Source organism: Enhydra lutris, unplaced genomic scaffold (assembly GCF_002288905.1).
Source record: "Enhydra lutris kenyoni isolate GAN:26980312 unplaced genomic scaffold, ASM228890v2 scaffoldscaffold20, whole genome shotgun sequence".
Taxonomy (NCBI): Eukaryota; Metazoa; Chordata; class Mammalia; order Carnivora; family Mustelidae; genus Enhydra; species Enhydra lutris.
This window is the reverse complement of record NW_019154104.1, coordinates 18,394,900-18,416,715: the sequence shown is the minus strand read 5'-3', so window position 1 is coordinate 18,416,715 and position 21,816 is coordinate 18,394,900. Positions and strand designations below refer to the sequence as shown.

The 21,816-nt window shown below is 39.7% G+C and overlaps 1 protein-coding gene across 2 annotated transcripts in view; it reads left to right on the top strand.

Moving 5' to 3' along the window:
- LOC111148532 (tubulin tyrosine ligase like 5) overlaps positions 1-21,816 on the top strand; it is a 250,286-nt gene that overhangs the window by 82,597 nt on the left and 145,873 nt on the right. The window contains exons 19-23 of one of the 2 annotated variants that reach the window (XM_022505163.1): positions 2,309-2,371; positions 7,878-7,916; positions 14,715-14,872; positions 15,818-16,124; positions 20,373-20,493. In XM_022505163.1, the coding sequence (XP_022360871.1) occupies positions 2,309-2,371; positions 7,878-7,916; positions 14,715-14,872; positions 15,818-16,124; positions 20,373-20,493 (688 nt within the window). The remainder of the gene's footprint in view (positions 1-2,308; positions 2,372-7,877; positions 7,917-14,714; positions 14,873-15,817; positions 16,125-20,372; positions 20,494-21,816) is intronic. The other variant, XM_022505162.1, reaches the window with a different exon arrangement.

Sequence of the window (21,816 nt, the reverse complement as noted above, 5' to 3'; positions counted from 1 at the left end):
GAGAATCTCTGTACTAATTTATAGTTAACATATTTCTCTTCCTCTGGTGATTGGCTTTTGATCTAGTTGGGATATTAGTGGTTCTAAGTATAGAGCTAGAACTTAGAAGAATTAAAAAAAGTACCTATTTTGTGTTTGGTTTGTTTTGAAAACCAAGCTGTTCATAGAGAAATCTTCCTTTCATCTTACAAAATATTCTATGAATGTAATTATGCCTTAGAAAGACCTAGGAGGGGCGCCTGGGTGGCTCAGTGGGTTAAAGCCTCTGCCTTCAGCTCGGATCGTGATCCCAGGGTCCTGGGATCGAGCCCCACATCGGGCTCTCTGCTCCGTGGGGAGCCTGCTTCCCTTCCTCTCTCTCTGCCTGCCTGTGATCTCGGTCTGTCAGGTGAATGAATAAAATACTTAAAAAAAAAAAAAAAAGAAAAGAAAGACCTAGGAACACAACAGAAAGATATTGCTTGGGTTTTCTTTTGATATGTTTTTGAAGAATTTAGGTATTTACAGTTCCTAGAAAACATCTTTTAATTAATGAAAGTGGAAACCTCTACTCTTGAGTATTTCAAGAGGCAGGACCTTAACTTGCATCCCTTTTCTAAGGAACCAATTACAGGTAGTGTTGTGGTCTCTTAACAGAGTCCAGTAATGATTAGTTTGATTATACTGGTTTGATTCTGAACCAGTGGAAATAGGACAAAGACTAAGAGAGGTGGAGACCAAAATATCTCCTTCTTTACTGATAAAGTCTAGGCTGGGAGATTTGATTATTATCTGTCTACAAGCAAACACACTTTTTGTGCTCAACAAAAAGTTGAACTTCTGATATGGGCAGATTTGCATGCCCATTTGCAGGCAAGGTTAGACTGGGCTGTGTGGGAGGAGCACCTGACCTTGTAGGACCAGCAGAGGATATGTACTTCTTAAGGGGAAATTGTCTCCCAAGAGAAAAATGGGACTTGCTCATTGATGCATTTCTGTTTATTCTTCTTAAATTACCAGTCCAGTTAAGTCATTCCACCTCTTCTGGATCTCTGAGGAAAGAGGCAGAGTTGGGCCAAGAATATTAAACTAATTGAGCTGCCATCATGTAGGGTGGGGACGATGTATTTATCTACTAGCGAATATGCCTTTTTACTAATATATATTTATTGAGCATCAGCTAGCTGTCTAGCACTGTGCTTGCTGCTTTGGAGTATAAAACCAATATTAGATGGGACTCCTGCCCTTTGAGAGTTAACAGTGGGATAATGGAGAAATTACTTATACATATAATAAAAAGAGCTCATTTGTATGGCTTTTCGTCATTATAATGTACTTCATGCACATCACTGTTATTCCAATTTAATGATACGGAAAGTAAGGCTCTGTAAGGTTACGTGACTTGTCCATGATCACCCAGGGGACTTGATTCAGGTATTCTGACTCTGAATCTGACTTTTTTCCCGCTATATTAGGCTGCTTTCTGAGAAGAAAACTTTTCCTCTATGAGACAGTGTATGACAGGTCCCTCCTTGGGCATTCAGGAAAAGCTAAGGTAGTTCAGACAAGGTCACTTCTCTAGTCTCAGAGCAGTCCAGTCAGGGGAGGCTTTGTGCAGCAGACTGGACTTGAGGTGCTTTTTGAAGGGTAGATCATAGATTATTGGAGAGGGTGTGAGGAGGTGTCCAGACCAAGGCGAAAGGATCACTGGGAAGTGTGGAGCGAGAGGAGTTTAAGGGAGCTTGTGTGGCCGTACGGCAGGATCAGTGTTGAGGAAATGTCTGGAAAAAGCATGAAGATACTGGTTGTGTAGCTTACCCAACTTTTGAAAGCTTGGAAGAGAAAGAGTATGCCACCTACAGTAAGTGTCAAGGAGCCACTGAAAGCTCTTGAGAAATAATGATTGAAACCATGTTCTGTCACATTTTCACACCCTTTATGCATCTCCCCATTCCCAGCTTCATTTGCCCTCTCTCTTAGTTTTATATGATTTTTGGTGGTAGCTTTGTTTTTGCCTTACAGTTTTATTTTCTGAATGTAGGATGTCACTTTTTATTAATCCAAGAAATCCCATTATTTTTTCTTTTTACTTCTAAATCAGCTCCTCCATTTATCCTTTTCATTTTATTGTATCTTCTGCTCCTCTGGTATTTTATAATTTTAATTTAAGAAACTTTCTCTTCCTTTGCCACTGTAGAGAACTGTACATTTATTTAGAAACCATATATAAGTAACCTGTCCCTTTTGTGCTTGATTCATGGCTTTATTTCCATGTTTTTTTCCTTCAGCCAAACTTAAGAAATAGCCAGTTTCGTTCTTTGTCTTTCAGGTCCTACCTGGAACACAAGACCTCCATGAACTATATGCTGGCAACGCGTCTCTTCCAGGACAGGTAGGGATTTGCTGATCTTATAAATTTGCTAATCTTATAAGATCACTAGATATGTGATAAGGAGAAGGCACATACAAAAGAAGGAAAGAAGCTTTATTAAAAAAAAAAAAAAAAGGCTTTCGTAAAATCTCTGCTACAAAGGGCCTTAGAGAAAACACAGTATCATACCTATTGTTCCAGAATTCATTAACTCTTAGCACTGAATGTAGAGGCCACAAATTAAACCATAACTATCTTTAAACAATCTTAACAAATGCCCTAAACTTTATTCTTCTTAAAGGAAGACCTGTACTCTGTGCCTTTTTACATTAGACACATGTTACGTTAGACACAATTTTTTTAAAGATTTTATTTATTTATTTGACAGACAGAGATCACAAGTAGGCAGAGAGAGAGGAGGAAGCAGGCTCCCCGCTAAGCAGAGAGCCCAATGTAGGGCTTGATCCCAGGACCCCGGGATCATGCCCTGAGCTGAAGGCAGAGGCTTTAACCCACTGAGCCACCCAGGCGCCCCTAGACACAATTTTAGCAGACATGATCATGTGTTTTTCTAGACCAGAAGAGATTAGAATAATCAGATTAAGAAAGGTAGAGCAGGGCAGTAATTCACAAAATAAATACACCAGGGGTTGTAAAAAATGACAATTTATAATCTCAATACAAGGAATATTAGGGAAGAATGATGAAAAATGTACATTGGAATTCAAATAGCACAACAGTCAGGGACTCCTTAGTCCCACATACTTTTATTATCCCTAAGACATAATTATCTTACAGTACAGTTTAGTAATTGACTATCAAAATAAGGAACCTCAGTTATTTAGAGACATTTACATTATATTCAGGGTACGTGTACTTTTTCGCAGGATACTTAAAACAGATACCCAGATTTCAGTATTTCTTAAAATTTCATGATCTATTATCAGGAACTATGTGCAATTTGCCATTTCTCCCCTTAAATTTGTGGTTATTACCATTGATAGAATAATTACACTGCTTAGCTTCTAATGAAACAAGACCTTCAGATTCACTTAGAAGACTAGAAACTCCGTTCTCTCTAAAGTTTCTCTCTCTTCCCCCACTATCGTAGAAACTTTTATAAGGCTCCTTTATATTTAAGAGTTCAGGTGTTTTACCAAGATATGTTTTATCTAGTGTGTTACTTTTCATTAGTTTGGTTTTGCAGTGGGTGAGTCGCTGGAGTCTGAAGATTTAAGTCTTCCATCTATGGAAATATTCCCCTTGACCTCTCTTTTTCCTCTCCTTGAGAACTTCTCTTAGATGAATTTTGAATCTTTTGCTATATGCTTCATGTTTTGTTTTGTTTTAGCTTTTTTTTCATTCTTTTGATCTCATTGTTTCTTAACTTTAAATTCTGGAAAGTTTCTTGAACGTTTTCTTCTAAAATTTTAAATTGATCTGCAGCCCGATCTATTTTGTTATTCAGTACCAGACAGGCAAAGTTTGCTCAGTTTACCTTTTTAACTTTGACAGGTGCCATTTTATTTATTTATTTATTTATTTATTTATTTATTTATGAAGGTTTTATTTATTTATTTATTTGACAGAGAGATTGAGAGAGAGAGAGAGAGATCATAAGTAGGCAGAGAGGCAGGCAGAGAGAGAAAGGGAAGCATGGGGGGGCTCGATTCCAGGACCCTGAGATCATGACCTGAGCCCAAGGCAGAGGCTTAACCCACTGAGCCACCCAGGCACCCCAGCAAGTGCCATTTTAATATCCAAGAACTACTTTTTTATTTCTGGCTAGATTTTAGAGTTCATAATATTGGCTATATATTATGAACTCTAATAATATTAGAGTTGAACTGGCTATAATATTAAAATGGTTCTGGTACCATTTCAGTGTGAGCGGGTTCCCGCACAGCACCAATCACTTGCCTGCCTGTTTGGATCTGAGAATTCAACTCAGTTCTGACACCATCTGCCCAGAGATTAGCATCAGATTGTGCAGTTTAAGAGTTCAGGCCTACAAGACTGTGTCATTCCCCACTTCCTCCGCCTTTGCCTGACTTTGGATGCCTGTTAGCAAGGCCAGGTTGTCACCTGTGCTGCCAACTGACTGGCCACAGATTGGGGTTTTGAACAACCTGGTCCTGGGCCTTTAATTCAGGCACGAGTTGCAAGTCGAGGTTGTTACTTGTACTTCTGACTGACCAGCTAAAAATTGGAGGTTCCTACCAGTCTCTCCTTCCTTCCATTTGATTAATTTGCTAGAATGGCTCACAAAACTCCAAGGAACATTTTGCTTACTAGATCACTGGTTTGTTATAAAAGGATATAATTCAGGAATGGCCAGATGGAAGAGACACTGAGGGCAAGGTATGGGGAAAGGGTACAGAGCTTCCATGCCCTCTCCAGGTGTGGTAGGTTTCCCCAGATCTCCATGTGTGCCCCAGCCTGGATGCTGTCCTTTTGCATTTTTATGAAAGCATCATTACATAGGCACAGCTGATTAAATCATTGGCCGTTGGTGATTGAACTCCCCATTTCCAGGCCCTCTCCCCTTCCTAGAGGTCAGCCGGAAGTTCTACCCCTTTGATCACATGGTTGGTTCCTCTGGTGACCAGCCCACATCCTGATGGTGATCCAGGACATTCCCAAAGTCACCTCATTGGCATAACCAAAGGCACCTTTAGGGTGCTTACTGCTTAGGAAGTTCCAGAGGTTTTAGGTACTCTGTGCCAGAGATGGGAATGAAGACCAAATACATATTTCTTTAATTTCTTTATTTTTTAAATGTACTCATTTATTTTAGAGAGAGTGTTGTATCAGTCTGGACTGACATGGACTCTGTGTTTGAGGCTCAGTCTTTCCAGCCTTGGGCTTCCCATTGAGGGAGAGGGAAGTAAACCTTTCTATTTGGGAACCATCACCAAAATGAGATAGCATTCTCCTAGGGGGAGCATAACAATGAAGAGATTTTAGAGGTAGTAATATATGTTGTTTCTTTATTAATGATTCAATAAACAAGATCACCAGTGGGTCTGATAATCACCATAATTTCAAAAGTATGATACATGTTGCAATATTTTGAGACACCAACAGCATCTCTAAAGTAATGTGAAAAAAGATGTGTTGGTTTTGTCGGGGGTGGTTTGGTAATAAAATCATATGAACACTGCTGCAGATGGTTTCCCACATGTATATGAAAGAAATGCTAAATTTCAGTTGGAGGATTAATTTTAGCCTGATGTCTACTTTTTCACATCCACCGATGGCCGATCTCTCCGTGTCAGCTTACTCTTTCATGCCTCCTCCTCACACACTGCTGTCCCATGGAATGGCCTTCAGTCCATCCCTAAGTTCTCCTAGCTGCCTCTTTCATCCTCTCACCCAGGCTAGGAGGAGGTTCTGCAGCCCTTCCAATCCCTCAGTGTGATCAGATTGCCACACTGCCTTATAATTGCTTGTTCACTTACTAGCCTGTCTACTTTACAAGTTGGCTTTGGAGAATAGTACTTTGTTACCTTCATCTTTGTCCTTGTCAGTTTCTAGAGCGTACCACCTGGTAGGCACCCACACACAAACATACACTGGAGAAATGAAATTCTATTTGTTGCAAGCCCTAACATCTTCCAGTAAGTTTGTTTCTCTTCAGTCTGAACTGATACTTTTCCTCTTGAAAATCCCCTTGTATCATTGTCAGAATTACTTTCAAACTAATTCCCTAATTACTTCTTAGGGAAATCATTTTCCTAATTGTTCGTCTTTCTTACCTACCCCCTCCTTCTCATCCCGCACCTACCACCCTGCCTGGCAAACAGTATCTTACCTGCGGTCTTACAGTATGATGGCAGTTTTACCCTGGCTGCGTATTAGTAACACCTGCAGATTTTGTAAACCCTGTTGATGCTCTGGCCCCACCTCCAGGCTGAAGTATTGGTACTTCTAAAAGCAGCCGAGGTGATTGTAAAGTGAAACCATGACTGCATATTACTGGAACAAACCATTATCTGATGAGAAAGTTAAAATCATCTTGAGGCTTTCTGATGATAAGGAGACATTGCCATGAAAAGACATGGGAAGGGAAAGACTAAACATTTTATAGATCTACTTTTCACTTGATTTTCTGTAAATAGAAAATCTTGACATTGATTGCATTGGTCTCCTTCCATAACTTTTTTTTTTTTTTAAGATTTTATTTATTTATTTATTTGACAGAGACAGAGATCACAAGCAGGCAGAGAAGCAGGCAGAGGCAGAGAGAGAAGCAGGCTCCCCACTGAGCAAGGAGCCCGATGCGGGGCTTGATCCCAGGACCCTGAGATCATGACCTGAGCTGAAGGCAGCGGCTTAACCCACTGAGCCACCCAGGCGCCCCCTTCCATAACATTTTTGAAATTTTTAAATGATAAATTTGAAATGATAAAGTTTTAAGATGAAGAACAGATTAAAAGGACCCAGGGGTTAGGTAAGAGGTGTGTGGTTTTAAAAGGATAACTGACACAAGGGATCCTATGGCCATGGGATTGTTCAGTGTCTTGCTGGGGTGACGTCTCCATGAATCTACACAGTGATAAAATTGTACTGAGCTAAATATACACATTCACAAATGGATACAAGTAAAACTGAGGAACTTAAAAAAGAGAGAGTGTGTATGTTAAATGAAAGGAAATTAAATGAGGAGAGAATGTTTTAAAAATAAAAGCTAATTTAAACATAAATGGCATTCACATCCTGTAGTGAGAGCCCAATTCTAGTTCAGACACTATGGAGAACATCTCTTTTTTAAAAGGGATTTTTTTTTTTTAATTGTGAAAAATCGATTTCTCCTGAGCACCCTTTTTGAACCCTATGAGGATTGAGATTGTTTTCCTTTACTAATACATAAAACAATTCAGTGAAAGCCTAAAGAAGAGCACTGGAGTCTGAGACCTAACCTCTGGGTTCCCATTTGAACCATTTGGGTATGTCACTAAATAATCTTATCTACCCCCCCCCTTTTTTTTTTAAAGATTTTATTTATTTGTCAGAGAAAGGGAGAGAGATCGAGCACAGGCAGACAGAGTGGCAGGCAGAGGCAGAGGGAGAAGCAGGCTCCCCACAGAACAAGGAGCCTGATGTGGGACTCGATCCCAGGATGCTGGGATCATGACCTGAGCCGAAGGCAGCTGCTTAACCAACTGAGCCACCCAGGCGTCCCTACCCCCCCCTTTTTTAATAAATGAAACTAAAAGTAACCTTCTTCACATGGTGGTTGTGAAGAATAAGTTCGATTTGATTTGTAACTAAAGGTACAAATGCATGTAATTGTTATGCTTCTTTTCTAGAATCCATTTGTCCTTTCCCTTTTGTTTTTTATTGCTCTTCCCCCATGCGTATGGGACTCTCTTTTTTTCTTGACACATCTCTCTGCTTCTCCCCAAAGAGGCCTACCCTGGCATAATTCCATGTTATCCAGGAGTATGAGTGTGTGTGCACGTGTGAAGTCAGGAGAGAATATCTGACCACTCCTCTAACCCAGTTGTCTTTTCTACTTCTGTAGGGGAAACCCAAGAAGAAGCTTATTGACAGGAAGAACACGGTAACTGATTTTTAAAAGTTGAGAGATGCTTTCCATGCGCACAACGTGTCACCATGCAGGGGTTAAGTGTGATATTTTATGTAACCGTTTTTGGTTTGGCTCAGCTAGAATAGTAACATAAAAAAACGTTTCTATTCAAACACTATTCCAAGGCAACTTTTTACAAACCAAGTTTGGGATTTATTTTTATTTTTTTTTTATAACTACGTGTGTATCATTTGGCGGTGTGAAAGACACCAAAGTATAACTGAGATTTCAGAACTGTATTAGAGTCATGTTAGAATCAGATAAGTGGTTATGGTTGGCCTTGATATACTTGGGACATGTAATTCGGTGCCCTGTGGAACTGAGCAGAACTGCTCCCAGTTTGCCACAGAACTGAAAGTATGCAGAACACCTGTGACTCTTCACTCTGGTGGGGGAGAGAAGGGTCTAAGAGAAGGGCTGGGGTGGCCTTGACCAACCAAAGACCAGACCCCCAACAACTCTTAAACCTAAGCATATAACTGCCCTAGCTTGAGACCTTACATACATCCCCTTTGTGCTGTGCCTCTTTAGAAATCGAAATGGCAACAAGGAGAAAGAGACATCCTGTATCTAGCATTTAGTTTTGCATTTAAGGATTAATGAAGATAAACCTGGTTTCTCATCGAAACCCCTTGAAGCATAAATCTAATTTTTGTTTAAAGAAGGATAACATGTTTTGTTTAAAGAAGGGAAAACTGGGGAAAGTCAAGTCTGTAACTTCCAAATGAAAGCCACAGTAAATTTATAAGTTTCCTCCAGTTTTTAGTCAAAGAAAATGCTTCCTGGAGTATATTGCTATGAATTTGGCAATTAGATAAAAATGAAACAAAAGAAAAAGATCTTAATAAGACTATTTAAAAGTCAGTGGGTTCTGGCCTTTCTTTGTTTTTGACACTCATTTTATATTACCTTCAGGAGTTTTTTGGTGGCATAGAGATAGAAGCAGAGGAAAGCTGGCATATGGCTGATGTATGGCAGACCATGTACTGTTGCATGAAATACATCTTAATACATTTAAAAAATAAAATCATAAACTGCATGGTCTTTGACCATAGTGGAATTAGAAAGCAGTAACAACAGAAAAATCTCCAAATATTTGGAAATTCACACATTTCAAAAATAATCCATGGATCAAGGAAGAAATGAGGGAAATTGGAAAGTATTTTAAATTGATTAATAATAAAAATATAACATTAAAATGTGTAGGATGCACTAAAGGAGTGTTTTAGGAGAACTTTATAGCTTTTTGAATGCTTATATTAGAAAACAGAGTCATACATAATTGATCTAATGTTTCATTTTATGAAACCAGATAAAGAAGGGTAGCCCAGTGTAAGTAGAAGAAAGGAAATAATAAAGGGTAGTAATCAATTAAATAAAAGACAGGCAATAAATAATACCAGTAAAATCTAAAATTGTTCACTGATAAGATAGCAGAATTGATGAACTCTTACATAGATTGATCCAATGAAAAAAAAAGAACACTAATTACCAGTATCAGATAGGAAAGAGGAAAATAATTTACAGACCCTACAGACATAAAAAGGATGTTAAGGGAATATTATTAACAACCTTATTCTACAACTTTGATGACCCAGATGAAATGGCTGAATTCCTTGGGAGGGAACACTTAGCAAAACTGACACAAGATGAAATAGAAATTTTGAATAGCCCAATATCTATTCAGAATATTGAATTCATAATAAAAAAACCTTGCAACAAAGAAAATCCCAGGCCCAGTAGTTTCACTGGTAATTTCTTTCAAGCATTTGAGGAAGAACAGCACCAATCTTTCAAATGATTTTCAATGAACTCTTTCAAAAATACAGAAAGGGACACTTCGCAATTCATTTATGATGTCCGCATTAACTATGACATCAAAACCCTTTCTTTGTCAAGACATTTTTAAAAAGAAGAAAATTACAGGCGTGACATAGACATGACATAGATACAAAGTTTCTTCAAAGATTTTTAGCAAATTGAATCCACCAGTATAAAATAAGGTAATACACATGACCAAGTGAGGTTTTTCCTAGTAGTACAAAGTTAGTTTAGCATTTGAAAATTAGTATTATTCACCATGTATGAAGGAGAAGAATTAGTTGATCATTTTATTAGATGCAAAAAAAGCATCCAATATAATTCACATTTATGAGAAAAACTCTTAGCAAGTCAGGAGTAGAAGGGAATTTCTTAAAGGCCTTGTGTGAAAAATCTATTGCTAATATCATACTTAATGGCAAAATATTGAAGGCGTCCTTCTATATTAGTAGTATCGCAAGATGTCCACTTCTGGTATTTGTAAGCACTTTATACTGGAAGTCATCCCAAGCCTGTACAATAAAGCAAGGGGTGGAGAGTAGGGGAGAAAAGGCATACAGATTGGAAAGGAAGAAATCAAATGTCTTTAGTCTTAGATGACATGATCTGGTTAGTAGGAAATCCAAAAGCCTCCACAGAATTACTACAAGAACAGCTAAGTGCACTTAGCGAAGATACATGGTTAATATACTAAAATCGATGGCATTTTAACATAATAGCAGTAAATAAAAATTTAAAATTTTGTTTATGATAGCATTTGAAAATACGAAATTCTTAGGGATAAATTTTATAAACTATGTTCAATACTTATACAGTAAAAGCTTACTAAATATTACTGAAAGAAGCCCTAAATAAGTGGGGAGATAAGTGATATGCATGGATTAGAAGACTCAATATCGCCAAAAAAAGTTCATTCTCTCCAAATTGATCTAAAGATCTGGTGCAATCCCAGTCTATTCTATTCTATTCTAATCTATTCTAGTAGATTTTTTTTTTGTAGAAATAGACTATATTTTTTTCATCACGAGCAGAAAATGACTTAAAGAATTTTTTTTAATGTGGAAATATAAGGATATCCAAAGTAATATCCAAAAGTAGTCTTGAATATCCAAAGTAATCTTGAAAAAGACTTAGGGTAACTGACTGAAAGAAATACTATAATGCTGTAGTAAGCAAAACTGTGGCAAGCCAATCAGTGGAACAGAATCAAGAGTCCAGAAATAGTCCTATATTTATATAGTCGTTTGAGTTCATCAAAGGGCCCAAAGTCCAATGGGGAAAGGAAACTTTTTTTATTAACATATAATGCATTGTTTCAGGGGTACAGGTCTGTGATTCATCAGTCTCACACAATTCACAGCACTCACCATTGGAAACTTTTTTTTTAAGAGATGATTTTATAAAGGCTATCATAATAGGAGAAATGTCATTGTTTTCTTTGTTTTGTTTTGTTTTGCTTTTTGGGTGTTTGTTGTTGTTGTTGTTTATTTATTTTTAGAGAGAGAGAGAGTGTGGGGGTAGGGGAGGAGCAAGGGAGAGAGAGAAAATCTTAACCAGGCTCGACCCCTCAGCATGGAGCCCAACATGGGGCTCAATCTCACGACCCTGAGATCGTGACCTGAGCCAGAATCAAGAGTTGGAGGATCAGCTGACTGAGCCACCAAGGCGCCCCGAAAGGAAACTCTTTTTAACAAATAGAGCTGGAACTGGATATCATGCTCTTAAAAATGAACCTCAACCCCTATCTCCCAGAAAAATCAGAGATGATTCATGGTCATAAACATAAAAGCTATTACTATAAAACTTCTTGAGGAAAATATCTTTGTGATTTTGGGCTTGGCCAAAGTTTTTAGACATGACACAGAAAGCAATACCCAAAAAGGAAAAAATGATAAGCTAGATTTCCTCAAAATAAAAAACTTTTGCTTATCATCACATACTATGAAGAAAGTGACTAGGCAAGCCCTAGACTGAGAACAGATACTCATCAAACAAAGGACTGGAATCTAGGAAACATAATGCGCTCCTTCTGCTGAAGAATTAGAAGACAATTAATCAACCCTTTTACAAATGGATGAAATATTTGAACAGACACTACCAAAAGAAGGTGTGTGAGTAGCCAATACAGTCGTGAACATGTGCTTAACATTAGATACTAGAGAGTTGCAAATTAAAATCGTGAAATACCACTAAACATCCAGCAGAGTGGCTAAAATTCTGTCATCATGTTGCACACTTTAAATGCCTTACAATTTTATTTGTCAGTTACAGCTCAGGAAAGCTGGGGGTGGTGGTGCAGAGCCCAAGTGAACGACAGCATCAGATGGTGAGGGCGGGGAGCTGATGGGAGTCTGATAAGTTGTCGTTGACAGCATAACCTTGTACAAGCACTTGAGAAGGAGCCTGCCAGTTTGTTAGCCTAGAAAGCGCCATGCTGAGATCTTTACCCAGAAGGAATGAAAAAAATAACCACAGAATGACTTGGTACAAAATTCTTCCTAGCACCTTTATTCATAATATTCCCAAACTGGAAACAACCTAGGGGGTCCAACAACCAGAAAGTGGGTAAACTGTGGATTTTTCACAGTGGACTAATCCTCCACAATAAAAAGGCATAAATATGGATACACACAACACAGATGAACCTCAAAAACATGCAGAATGAAAGGAGACCTACACACAAGAGTCCTCACTGAATAATTCCATTTGTATGAAGTTCTAGAACAGGCAAACCCAATGAAAATGTGATGAAAAAATTTAAGACAGTGGTCTCCTTTAAGAGTGTGAGGGGGAGGAATTGACTAGGAAGAGGCCTGAGAACTTTCTGAGGAGGTAGTACCATCAGAGTTCAGGTTATACAGTTCCAGGCATTTGTCAAAACTCATCAATGGGCATTTAATTGGGAATTTCACTGTATGTAGTGTTTAGCTCACCAAAAAACAAAACAAAAGCAAAAAACAAAAACACCAAACCACCAAAAGCCCTGTAAAACAAATACTGAACTCTAGTGACTTAATGATGTGCGTGTTAAAGCATTTAGGAGTAAATTGCACTGACTTCTGTGTATAACTTTGAAACGCTTTAAAAATTAGATGGATTGATGGTTGAATAGAAGAAGGGACAGTTGGATATATGTGCTGAAAGAAATATAGCAATATATTCATGGCAGAAACTAGGCTGTTGGTACATGGATGTCTGCTGTCCTATTCTTAAAACTTTTATTTGTGTAAATATTTTCATAATAAAAAGTTGGAAAAATAAAATGAGGTAGATGTAGCTAAAAGATGCAGCTTATTTATACAGAATTCATTTATACAGAATTCAATCATTTATTCAAAAATATTAATGATATGTCATCTGTGTGCTGGGCAGTCTCATGGGCATCTCTAACCCAGTGGTCGACAAGACAAGCATGGTCCTTACCCTCATAGAACCTTAATTGTGTTTATCAGAAATGTTTATCACACTTTCTCCATCATTCCCTACCTCCAGCCCTTGTGCTATTTGAATTTATTGCTCTGCTCATGGTTTCTGCGAAGCTCACAATTGTTACTTTAAAATGTTAGATTTGTTTCATTTTCTTTATTATTTAATTGGCTAAATATTTTCACAACCATGTGGGTGTGGTGGGGGGGAGTGCAGTGTTCATTTTTTGGGACGATGGTAAGCTAGGTTTGGAGTATTTTTATTAATTTGCTTCTGGTTTCTGCCCCAATGTGTCAGGACCATCCCTATTCCTGGCCCAGTTTCCTGCTCTAGAGAGAAAGTTTCTAGAAGACTCAATGTCCAGTTTATCCACTCAGAAATCCCTAAAACTCCTACATAGATCAAAAGACACAGCCTTTCCATCATTATCAGAGATTGAAAACTCCCAGAGAAAAGATGATGATTCCTTGACCTCAAAGGGAATACACTTCGAATTCTAGGGAGTTCAGTTCTCTGAGGGAATTCATAGCCAACCAGTTAGATCTTGAGTTCTGAGTATACACAGTCAGCTGCCTGCTTTAAGACACTGAGACGGATACTTCTTTCCTGACCCAATGACCAAGACCCCCTCTCCCCACTGACCTGGCTACCTCTGCCTGCATGGTACTTTGCCCGGTCCTTGTTTGAACTGGACCTGATACCAGTTACTTCCCTAACTTACGATTTATCTTACTTTAATGCCTAATGTAGCTGCTGCCCTCCCCTTCCCAGCCCACCTCCCATTCACAGCGTGATTGAACTTGGCTTTGTCCAACATCTGCTACCTTTCCTTGTTTGTGCCTCTGACTCTTAACTCCTGACCTGTACTCAATATCTGGAGATGCCCTATCACTTCCCCCACCCCATCCCTCTTAACTAAGTAGACCCTAAGAGAGGAGTTCCTCTTGTTGGAATGCTAGAGACTTGGTGTGTCTCTGGGCCTTGGTAACTTTCCTAGGACACTTCCCCCGTAAGTCTTAGCTCTGTGCTACCATATTCACAGGTATCAGCTGTCCCTCCCCTTGTCTCAACCTCTGCTAAATCTGTATTTATTAAGTACTAATATACATTCGAAGAATATTTGTATAAGTCTGAGTAAATTATAATGAGTAACAATAAAACAAACACCTCTAGCTACCACCCAGCTTAAGAATTAAAGTGTTACCAGTGTTGCCCAGTCCTCCGTGTAAGGTTTTGGGTAGCACTCGTATGGGTCCTGACGTAAATAGTCAGCCAGTATGACCGAATATTTAAAAACACTTAAACACTGTCTTCAGGTATATTTTTGTTTGACAAATTCAGACAGGCCATTAGTGAAGTTTTCATGTAGATTCCAATTTTCCCATTTATCTGCCAAACCTTGTACAATTCACTAGAGGTACCCTATCCATCCTGTCGTCATTACAGAATTCTGCCAAGCGTAGCCTTGGAATAAAGGAGAGAACTCTCTGAAGACTGTAGCTACCATCTGGTTTTTTCCCATAGACTAGCTGCTGACGGAACCCCGGAACTGAAGGTAGAGAGTATGAATTCAAAGGCCAAACTGCACGCTGCCCTCTATGAGCGGAAGCTCCTGTCTTTGGAGGTGCGAAAACGTCGACGACGGAGTAGCAGATTGAGGGCAATGAGGCCAAAATACCCAGGTACCTGCTGGTGAGCTTACGCCAAACTCCACTGACTGGGTCTTGTCATTCTGAGTTAATCGCCTTCTTAAGTAATACTCAAGGAATAAGAACCTTCCTGATCACATCCGCTTAAGGTTTTTGTATAGTCTTTTTCTCCAAAACTTAATTTCAGGAGGATTGTAAGTTTTTAAACCTTCCATTCTGTGATATTTGTACTGAAGAATAACTAAAACATACATGTTTTTGGCTTTTGCTCTTACTTCAGCATCGTATAACTAGCTGGTACTCTAGAAATACTTGAGGTATAAAAATGTAAAGAAATGCTTTACCTTAAGTTTAAAGGAATCCTGAGCATCATTATTCAGCTTTTTAATGATGAGGTATTAAATCTAGTTCACCCCTTGACATTGCTGAATGGTAGAAATATTTTAACCATGAATAGACAAGGAGGAATTTCTTTCCCAGATAATCTCATTTTTAGGTCTATTTGTCACTGACCCTTTCTCTCCTCTCCCCCCGCCCTACTTTGTTGAGCACCTGTATCCGGCATGTTAGTGACTAGGGCTGCGTCAATGAATAAAAAAGATAGGTACCTTGTCCTCACAGACCTACCAAGTCAGTGAAAGAGAAAGATAACAAATAAATGTAGGATAGAAAGATATTCCCCTGCTCTGTGTACCTCCATAAAAGGTGCCCTTCTAGAAACCTCTAACACACTGTCAAGATTACGTAGCTATTTGCCTGAAGTTGTGAGAGAGCCATTGCTATTCTCCTGAGAAACATGAGCTCTAATGCAGTTGGGTTTTTAGAGTGCGAAAGGCTGGAGAGGGATGCTGTTCGTTTTGTGCCTCTTTTGTGGTCTGACTTAGAGATGGGTTTTTACTAAAACGATGGAAGGAAGGTATTGGGAGAGAGGAAAATTTAATCCTTTTTTCAGCAACATTAGTGATTCTCCGCATTTAGTGATCACTCAGCCGGCCGAAATGAATGTTAAAACTGAGACAGAGAGTGACGAGGAGGAAGAAGTCGTGTTAGACAATGAAGACGAAGAGCAGGAGGCTTCCCAGGAGGAATCTGCAGGGTCCCTTGGAGAAAATCAAGCCAAATACACCCCCTCATTGACTGTTATGGTCGAAAATCCGCCCAAAGAAAATGCCATGAAAGTTTCTGAATGGAGTAATAAAGGTGAACAGTGCTGCAAAATGGAGACTCAGGAGCCAGAGCCTAAATTTAACCTGATGCAGATTCTACAAGATAATGGCAATCTTAGGTATGTACCTTTGGTAATTGTGATAATAAAACCGATAACTTGCATTGTGTACCAGGTACCGTGCTGGCGGCTTTGCAGCTGTTTTCCTTTTCTTACAGCATCCCTGGGAGGTAATGACCGTGATTTTATTGTTGTTACTGTTAAGGAAACTGAGCCTTAGAGAAGTTGCTTGTCCAAGGTGTAGAGCTATGATCCCAAACCCATGTCTCACGGGCCCAACACATGTTTGTTGGTTTGAATATCAGTCACTGTAAGTGCAGAGTTCAAGTGGCTCATGGTTTAATGTAGGGATACTCACCGGGCAGGGGCCCCAATATGGACAAAGTGCTCTTAGGACACAGAGAAAGGAATGACTAGTCCTTCCTGGGAAGGCAAGAGGGACGTCAGGGAGGTGCAATATTTGAACCAAGCTACAGCTGATGAGCAGGGATGCCAGGAGGGCTGGGAGGTGGCAGCTGTGTGTTGGAGTACCCATAGGGGAAAGAAAGGCAGAGAGATGCGATGGTTTGGTCAAGTCATTCAGCCCCTCAACAGTGGTTTATTGAGTACCTGCTTTGTGCAGGAATTGTGCTAGGCTATATAGTTATGTGGAGAGAAGGGTGCAGTGAGAGATAAGACCCAAAAAATGGATGTCATTTGATTATAAAGTTCTCTAAGAGGAGCTGGGACTATATTTTCTAGATGGATAATTTTTAAGCCGATGATATGGTCAGATCTTGATTTAGAAGGTAAATTCTGGGTGCATTATGGGTCAGTGATTGATAAGAGGAGAATGAAAAGTAGGAAGGTGAGTTAGCAGCTGTCACAGTAGTCCAGAGCCAGAAGATGAGGCCTTGACCAGAGCCATGGCTACTGGAATGGAGAGAATGGGATGGACCGAGTGAAATAGCAGTCAGTCAATATAAGGAGCATAGGAGTTGGTTTCAGGACAGAAGTATTTCATTTGGGACACAGTGAGGCGGAAGGGCTCTGGGATGAAGTTGTTCAGTGGATAGGTGAAGATATAGCTTTGAAGGTCAGAGTTGAACAGAACTGGGCAGTTGGGAATGTTAGAGTGGGTGAGCTTGTCCGATTCACTTTAGTCCAGCAAGCACAGACAGGAGAAAAGGAGGAGCGTTGAGGCCTGGGGAAGACCAGTGTTTAATAGTAAGAAGATAGGAACCAGCAGTTAAGAAAGGTAGGCACCAGGCCTAGGAGGAGGGAGTGTGGTAGAAGCTCCAGAATGAGGGTTCCAAGCTGTAGTGTGCCTCAGACAGCCCGAGAGAGCACGCAGAGTGAGAAGAGACTTCCTGCATTTCTGACCCAGGGCCAACTTGTGAGTTGTGAGAAATTGTGAGTTGTAGAAATAAGAAAGCAGGTGCAAGCCAACTTTTTCAGAGGATTTGGCAGTGAAAGGGAGTTGAGAATGCATCAGCGAGAGCAATCGAAGAGAAAAGGATTTTTTTTTTTTTTTTTTTTTTAAAGATGGGGATTCTGGAGTGTATTTATAGACTAGGGGAAGAAGGGTTTGATGGAAAGAGCATTAGGGGCACCTGGGTGGCTCAGTCAGTTAAGCATCTGACTTTTGATTTTGGCTCAGGTCATGATCTCAAGGTCGTGAGATCGAGCCCTCCATCGGGCTCCCCACTCAGAGCACACTCTGCTTGAGGTTCTCTCTCCCCCTCTACCTTCCCCCGGCTCATGCTCTCTCAATAAATAAATAAATAAATAAATAAGAAATAAAATTGTTAAAAAAAAAAGAAAACAAGGATTAGAGATGCAGAAATGGATATATTGCTAAGAAGGGCCCTAAAGGAAGGTGGAAAGAGGCCACTGGAGGGGTGTCTCTTACTGTAAGTCGGAAAGAAAGTGCTGGGATGAATGCAGTAGTTAGAAGTTAAGCAGGAAGGAAGGTTAAGTATTTATGCATTTTGGCCTTTATAAGTTAGAGGTCAGTTCTTATATTGCAAGGCTGGTGGGTAACATTGGGTTTCGGGGAAGTGGGGAGATGAAGTTAAGGTTTGGAACAGTGTCAATGGAGAATAGCGTAGTTTTGTTCAGTGGAGACCACACCAAACTGTCCGAAGACCTGGATGCTCACTTTTTAGGGCTCACCGACGGACTGTGTGATCATGGGCTGCTTAGAGAGCTTCTCCACGCCTCAGTTTCCTTTTCCTTTAGGCCAAGGTATGGGGTTAAACAAATGTTTTTCAAACTGTGCTTTCTGGAGGGGAAAAAAGATTCCACTGAATTGAAATAGAACATTTGAAAACCACTGGACTATATTCTAAGGCCCTTTCCAGCAATAACATTCTACTTAGCTGTTGTAGAAATAAATTATTTCTTCATAAATCTCAGGGATCTGACTTTCAGTGAGTAAACTGTTGCAGTTGCCTGGTGTGTTAATGCAAATCAGTGGTTTTCAGACTCTGTTGCCTCGAGCTACCCATCATTCCGTGGGGCATCTCCATGGCTACTGAGGGGTCTCAGGGAGGTCATGGCAAGGATTCGAGACTCTCAGCCCTAGCCTTGAGTTGTGTAATTTTTATACTGAGGATCCATATAAGCTTAATTTAAAAAAAAAATAGGGGTTTCTTTGGTATAATCATTCTAGTTTTCATTCTTTCATCTTTTTGGGTTTGTTGCATATGACTATCTGACCAATGTGTACAGTACCTTAAGGCCAGTCCCAGAATGAACAAACCCAGGTCGTTTCAAGAAGGTTTATAGAAATGAAAAACACAGTACTTGTTCATTTGATTTGTGGCAATGATTTGCAACAAAATAATGGTTGAAATCTCAACCTCCAAGTGATAATTCCCTTATCCAAAAGACCTTTATGTTTTAGAATTAGAGGAATAGTTAAGTCAGATATTCTGCACTTTGGAGATGTCTGAAACATGCCATTTCTACCTCATTCGATAGCAAGTGAATTTGTGGACCAAAACTAAGAATCTTTTTCACTTGTTTTGTCATGAAAAGAATCTCTTGTGGAGAGAAGTCTTATGGGAATGGTTGAGGGGAGAGTGACATGTGGTCTCCAGGTGAACAAGAGTGTAAGTGTTGCCCTTGTTGAGAAACATTCGAAAATTTAAATTTGTTTCTTCAAAATCATATTGTACTCCCATAAACTGTCCCCATTAGTAAAAAAGATGTAGCCTGCCTTATATTTTATGCTCTGAAGATCTTCTGTATTAAACTCTCAAGAGCAAATCTACTTCTCAACCTGATTCCCCTCCCTTTCAGTCCCTCCACCACAAACATAGAAGTTAGACCTAGGTCTTCTTACGCTGTCCACTTCCCTCTGGAGAAGTCCTTTATCCTAACTGTGGAGGAGCAGTGAGTAGAAAGCATTCAGTGATTGCATGTGTGAGGGCTGTAAACAGAGTTTGTGTTGGGCCCTAATCTTCGCTGATGTAATTTTGGCTGTAGTGTCAGAAGGCCGATCAGCTGAAGTAACCAAAATCTGTCCTGAAGGAAAACAGATCTGCTACAATTAGCAGCTGAAGTGAAAATCATCAGTGCGCCTCTGGTATTTCTGCCTTCTAAGCCATAGCTTGAACAGATTTCCTTATTTCCAACCTAGACCACCAACCAGCAATGTGCTGGGTTTTTCAGTGATGTCGCTGAGGTGCTTATTACTATATGTAAAGATTTCTTTTTCCCACTGAACATCTGGGCCTGTCCTAGCCTGTCAGTTCATCTATGCCAAACTCTGTTGGACCTCACTCATTTGTTCTGGGCTCCAGCCATTCCTGTCTTGTAGTTGAGAAAAGCATGACCTTAAAAATTTGGTCTCAAAAGTTCCTTTGTAGGATTTATCTATTTCCTGCATTGGAGGCCTTTGCACACCAGAAATATTAGTTGCCATAGCAAAAGCATACTTTTGCCCCAACTGATAAGTATTTAAGGGCCTCCATGTTCTTGTGAAGATTTAGTACTTTTCCTGTCCATTTCCCCCAAGGAAGTTGTTAAAAAGTTCAGAGATAAGGTAAAAGAGTAGGAAACCTGATTTCCTATTCTTGTTTGATTTTTTTCCTCCCACATTAATAATAGAGAAACTAAATAGGATTCTTTAATAGAAAAAAAAATTTCATATACTCTGTAGAAGGAATCTTTATAGTCATATGATTGCATAATGGGCTTCATTTGTCTCTGCCATCCTAATGGGATGATTGTCACAGTCCACTTCGAGTGAAGCAAGTACGTATTTGGTAGGCTTACCATTCTGTCTCATAACAAACACTATGTTGTTTTGGATTTCTATAGCAAAGTGCAGGCCCGGATAGCATTCTCTGCCTATCTCCAGCATGTTCAAATTCGCCTGATGAAAGACAGTGGAGGTCAAACGTTCAGTGCCAGTTGGGCCGCCAAAGAGGATGAACAGATGGTGAGACTCTTCCTGCTGGAAGCATTTTACTTGCCCTCTTTCTTTTCTTCTTTTTCTTCTTCCTCTTCCTCCCCCCCACCCCAATTAGGGTAAAGAGCAATATAGTCTTCTGGTGAAAGAGTTGTTCCACACTATAGATTACAGATTTCCCTTACTTTAACGTGATGTAAGTCTTTGATCTGGGGCCACGTTCATCACACCATGTTGAGGGCGTCGGTTTATTTTATCCTAAAAATGGAAATTGGTTGCTCATTAGATGTCAGGACCTGTCCAAAGCCCTCAGAAAGAACAGTAATTTAGAACCCTTTAACTCTGCATTTTTCCCGTTGCATTAAACTCTTTGACGTAAGCACCGTCATCCCATTTTGTAGCTGAGGTAACAAAGACCGAGAGCAGGGATATAATTTGCCTCTTGTCCCACAGCTTGTGTGGGGTGAGACTGAAACTTGCACTCACAGGTTACGATTGTACAGTGTTTGCTCTTCCCTTGTTTCCATGCATCACAAGGCATTTGTTTTCTGTCCTGAGGGGGTCCGGTTAGCCCCGTGAAAGTCAACACTTTATTGTAGGCTCTCTGAGAATGTACCGTCCTCCATTTTAACATTAATTCTCTAGTAGTTGAAGTTTTATAAAATTGTGGAAACAGACCGTGTAGTAATTTTTGCTGCCTATCAGTCATTTGAACATGCCTAGGATTTAGTATTCTAGCAAGGTGTTTCTTTTTGAATTGGAAGGACAGGGAACTTCATGTTCTTCATAAGGTCAACACTTGTAGAAGAATCCACAGCCCTTCCATAGCCTTTGACCACAGGGATCTGTTCCCCACAAGAGAGAGACCTTTAAAGCTTGAGAAAGCTGCATCCTTTGTCCAACTCAGTGGTGACCCTCCCATAATTTTCAGTTCTCCACATACAAGAAGCATACTATGTGCCAGGCTTATTATAAAAACACGATGGAAATCCCAGGAAACAACCTGTGAATTTGAAGTAATCCATACAACCCAGAGATAAAACCTTATGTGTTGTGAATAATCCTTCAACCATCAGTGGAAAATGTTAGCTCTGCTCTTTCCAAGTGGAAAATTGAAACTGCCTTTTTAAGAGTCAGTTTGTCTGCTCCACAGTGAAAAAATAATGTTTTAGTGTAATAGCTTAAACCACCCGATAGTAAAGACAGCAGAGTAGAACCGTGAAATCCAACCTGTGGTTATGAGGCTGTTCCTTCATGCTGGAGTAAATTGGCATCAAAGAACAATGAACCAAAATCACATTCAGGAATAAAAAAAAAAAAAAAAAGCTCAGAATAGAATAACTCCTGCAAGCG